Below are 5,000 nucleotides of genomic sequence, written 5' to 3'. Positions count from 1 at the left end.
ATATATATATATATATATATATATATATATATAAATAATTTTCCTGCTTCATCCATGAGGAGTTTCATGCTGATTGCATGATGTGCATTTGAGTTACAACAGGTTTCTATCACATATTGAACACACAAAACGGGTGTGTCTTTGGGTCCACGTCATGTCGAGGCCGTTCAGTGAAAACATGAACAAAGCACCGTTCATACTCTCAAGGGTCTTCAGATCATCCCTGAGCAGAATTCAAGTCGATCAGATAAAAATTGTAGGAGAAGATACATTTAGAAGAAAGGCAAAAAAAAGGCGAAAAATGACAAAATTGCGCCAAAAATCCAAAATCACTATAGCGCCCCCTAATGTTTGAATTGCACGACTGCTTTATTGCATGTTAAGGGATGCAATGTGCACATACACTAAAGGTTTGGAGTCAGTAGTCCGTATAGTTTTAATGTTATGAGTATTTAAAAATAGGACACGCCCCTAAGAGGTTAATTGGTCTGAATTTCCTCAACGCAATGAGATATTAAAAATCTTTCAACGCAGGATTCAAGATACAAGTCCATTCATGATTTAAAGAGAGTTTGGTATGAATCTGTCGAAGCGTTCTATGATAAAAGTGCAAAAACGTGTTTTTCACAAAATTGAAAATGGTGGAAAGTTTTGGTCAGTGGACTTTATGGGTCGAGAGCCGGACATGTGTGAATTTTTTCAAGTCAATCTGGGCGAGGGGCGTCGCCGGTCCACCTTCCAGGGGGCGCTAGAGAGACATTTTTGGGTACTTGTTTCCGCCTATATCAGACGGCTATGTTCACCAGACCTGACCAGCGGTCCAAACGTGATGAGTTTGAGGATGACAAGTCCCCCAAAAAGCATTCCAATGTGGAAAAATAAAAATCATACAGAAAAAGAAACCTCACAGTTTCAACAGCGTCCTTCAGACTGACATCGTAATTATTTGTTTTCTTAGTGTTACACACATGCAAAGAATGATGGACACAATCATGGGAGGAGGAGCTGAAATCAAGCCGGTAGAACCTGCTGCCACTGAAAGAGCGAATAGTTTGACAAGGAAAAAGTTAACATTAAAAGTGATTATCAATACAAAGAAGGACATATACGTGTATTGCTCGTCTTGTGTTGGATTGTCTGACAATATGGTTCATTGTTCTATGGCAGGTACCTTTTAATGTGGAGATGAGTGGAAACATGGACAACGTAAGAAACTCCAAATTTACTTAATATTCCAATTTGATAATAATTGTCTACATACATTACATGTTTAATTACTTATTAACAGGGACAACCTGCCGGAGGAACTAAAACACTGCTGGACGGACTGCTTGACAGACTTCAGCTTCAAGACGAAGAGGATAAGAAATTGTCACCAGCAGATTTTCTCAAAATAGGTCCAGCTGTGAAACAGGACAGTGACACGAGTGAAAAAGATGTAGCTCGTTCTTTTATTCAGAGGTTGATGATGTTGGACTACAGAGCCAGATATATTCCTGTGAGACAAGACAGGTCTGAGGCGAGCAACTCGAACCCTGTTGAAAAGTCCGTCACTGATGACGATGACGATGATGATGCTCTTTTCACCACCAATGCTGACTCAGAAGTCAAGACTCACGTGCATCCAATGGATGTTCAAATGGCCGTATTTCACTGCTCAGACAGCTTTTTGAAGCAGAACCTGATTACGAAGCTGTCCCAATGTCAGTACGCTTTGCCTCTGCTGGTTCCTGACCCAGTCACGGGCGAGATCGTCTGTCCTCTGTGGACATTCAGACAAATAAGGAAAACATGGAAGATAACTGAAATGAGAGATAACTCAAACAATGTCACCCTGAAGAGCGTGCCCATCTGCACAGCCGAGACAGCCTTGGTGTCATTTCTCCGGCTGGGTTCTCCATCTCTGTCTAAATCTCAGCTGATGAACACTTTGATCAACGATCGTCACAGCACCTTCTTCCACAGGAACTGCCCAGGTAGCACCGAGTCTCGCCACCTGATGGGTGGAGTGGCAGAGATCGCCTGGTTCTGCCCAAATGCAAAACCCAATGATGCCTTCACTGACTGCGTTGCCTTCTGTAATCTTCATGGTGACGCTCTGTCAGTCGTAAAACAGCGCGACATACTGACTGACAAGTCTTCAGTCAATGTTGTTCTTGTACCAACTCTGGAACAAGGAGAAGAGAGCTCCAAGGTCATCTCAGCCCTTTTTAAGTCTCCAAAACCTCTCATTATCCTCATTGCTGAGAACGCTGGCGGTGTTAGCGAGATGAAGAAGGGAAAATACAAAATGGGGTTAAAAAACAAAAGCCACTCTGATGTATCTGAAGAACTGAAAAAAATCATTAGGAAGATTTTGTCTGGACAACATTCATCCTTCCAGCTTGAATCCATGGCTGAAGGTTCTGCAGTCAAAGTGGATGAAGATGACAAAGTCTGCCGAGAGGGAAAAACTGCTGCAATAACAATTGTGCACTTGCTCAAAGAGATGGAGGTTTCAAATTTTAAAGATACACATCTTCCTCGTCAAAGCCAACTGTGGCATGATTGGTGCAAAATCAACAAAGAAATCTGTCACCTCAAACATGAAAACATGGAGCAAGAGAAAGATGCAAAGGAAACGAAACAGAGAAGGATACGAGAAGATCAACGCAAAGCTCCCTTAAGTGAACCCATCCAGTTGTTCATTGAAAGCCTCTCATCTTTGAAAGAAAAGGAAAAAGGGTATTTCTTAAAATGGACTCAGATCTTAATCGATGCCTTCTCCACAGACAAACTCTCTTCAAATCTCCATAACTATGATGAGAAGTGGGCCGAGCTCTTGGCTTTGAAGAAGAACAAGGACCAGGACCAGACTGCTCTGCTAAAGATGCAAACTGAGCTCGAGAAGATATCAACAAAAGTAGAGTCAGCTACGTTTGGCTTGGAGCACATCTTCAGAGAGATGGGACAGATCTATGAAGCTCATGCAGAACTGAAGGAACAAAGAAAGGAAGAGCCGACTGACTGGTCTAAGTACCCTGAGCTGGCTGCAGAGCTGATGATATCAGGGCAGCCAATGGAGCTGATGGATGGTGATGCAGGTCACGTACCGCTCACCTGGATCTCTGGTCTTTTAGACAAAGTCACCGAGAAACTGGGTGACAAGAGAGTTTTTGTTTTGTCAGTGTTGGGCGTACAAAGCAGTGGAAAATCAACAATGCTGAACGCCATGTTTGGGCTGCAGTTTGCAGTGAGTGCTGGCAGGTGCACCAAGGGGGCCTTCATGCAGCTGGTCAAAGTGTCAGAGGAGATCAGGGAAGACTATAAGTTTGACTACGTGCTGGTGCTGGACACTGAGGGACTGCATGCTCTTGAGTTGGAAGGTAAAACCAATCGCCAACACGACAATGAACTGGCAACGTTTGTTGTTGGTCTGGGAGACATAACACTGATCAACATCAACGGAGAGAGTCCTGCTGATATGCAAGATGTTCTGCAGATTGTTGTTCAGGCTTTCATGAGGATGAAGGAAGTTAAACTTTCTCCAAGTTGTGTGTTTGTTCACCAGAATGTTACAGATATTTCTGCTACAGAGAAAAACATGGAGGGGAAGCGACGGCTGCAAGAAAAACTGGACAAGATGGCCGAACTCGCAGCCAAAGAGGAGGATTGTGTTGCCGAGTGCTTCAGTGACATCATTGCATTTGACCTGCACGAAGATGTGAAATACTTTGCCCCGCTTTGGGAGGGAAGTCCACCCATGGCTCCTCCAAATCCAGGTTATAGTGAGAGTGTCCAAGAGCTGAAGACCATCATCCTGTCAAAAGCTTCACAGTCAGCTGGGATTACTCTCTCTGGGTTCAACAGCAAGATCCAGGACCTGTGGGAAGCCCTGATGAACGAACAATTTGTTTTCAGTTTCAAAAACACACTTGAAGTTGCAGTGTACAGAAAACTCGAGGTCCAATATGGGAACTGGACCTGGAGCCTGAGGAGCAACTTGCTGACCATTGAGGATGGGCTTCATACCAACATTGAAAATGGAAGACTTGAAAAGGTCCTGCTCAGTGACCTTCGTCGAGAATCGGAAAAAATAGAGAAGGAAATCAAAAAATCAATGGCAGCATACTTTGATGAAGACAGAGACAAAGAGATGTTGGTTCAGTGGCGAGGCAAGTTTGAAACCAAAATGAAGGAGTTTCATGAGGAACGGATGGAAGAAGTTCAAAGAAAACTGAATGGAGTGATCGAGCAGAAACATGCGTGTAAAACACTTGATGCTAAGAAGGAAGATTTTGAGAACACGCTGCTACAAAAGAGCAAAGACCTCGCGTGTGATCTAAAGGACATAGAAATGAATGAAAAGGAACTTGAAGAGCAGTTCAACTCTGTTTGGAGGGACTTGGTTAAAAAACTGATCGCAGACACAAAACCTATTCAGGACATCAACTATGAAGAAGATCAGTCAACAGTCCTCTGGCAGCTTGGTTTTGAAGATCGTCTCATCAATGAATCCAAACGGAGTGGCAGATACAAACAGATGACAGAGGCCGGTGATTACACGCATTATGGGAAAGGTTTGACTCATAAAGTGAAAAACTTCTTCACGGGCCGGAATGACGAACAGAAACTAATCAGATCCCTCATAGAGGATGTCGTGAAACAGTCCCTTGAGCTAATGAAGAGCAAACCTGTAGCTGTACGAGGCTACAACACAACTTACCTGCAGGAAGTGGGCAACCTCGTGAAAGGAAAGGTGACAGAATTTGAATCACAGAAGAAATTTGCTCTACTGAAGGAGTTCACAGTTGATGTCTCACTGTATGTGTTTCACAGAGCAGAGAGCTGGCTTTTAACCGCCCACAAGACATTCAAAAGGACCAATGATGCACACTCCTACGTAGAGGGCAAGAAAGAGAAATATCTCAGCATTTTCAAGAGCTTCTGCAAAGGAAGCTCATCTGCTGTTGTGCTTGGAGAACTGATCTGTGACAAGCTGAAGAGCTCCACTGTGAAGG

At 43.5% G+C, this 5,000-nt stretch overlaps 1 protein-coding gene across 1 annotated transcript in view; it reads left to right on the top strand.

The window, feature by feature from the left end:
• Positions 1-1,179: 1,179 nt before the first annotated feature.
• The window catches only part of LOC137790261 (interferon-induced very large GTPase 1-like), a 4,792-nt gene continuing 971 nt past the window's right edge, over positions 1,180-5,000 (top strand). The window contains exons 1-2 of the mRNA XM_068584324.1: positions 1,180-1,206; positions 1,289-5,000. The exon at positions 1,289-5,000 is cut by the window's right edge and continues 971 nt beyond it. Of these exons, the coding sequence (XP_068440425.1) occupies positions 1,186-1,206; positions 1,289-5,000 (3,733 nt within the window). The 5' untranslated portion in view covers positions 1,180-1,185. The remainder of the gene's footprint in view (positions 1,207-1,288) is intronic.

The sequence above is a fragment of the Clinocottus analis genome, unplaced genomic scaffold, assembly GCF_023055335.1.
Source record: "Clinocottus analis isolate CAN_PGR_092001 unplaced genomic scaffold, fCliAna1.0.p SCAF_2, whole genome shotgun sequence".
Lineage (NCBI taxonomy): Eukaryota > Metazoa > Chordata > Actinopteri > Perciformes > Cottidae > Clinocottus > Clinocottus analis.
This window is presented reverse-complemented; position numbering and strand designations above follow the sequence as displayed.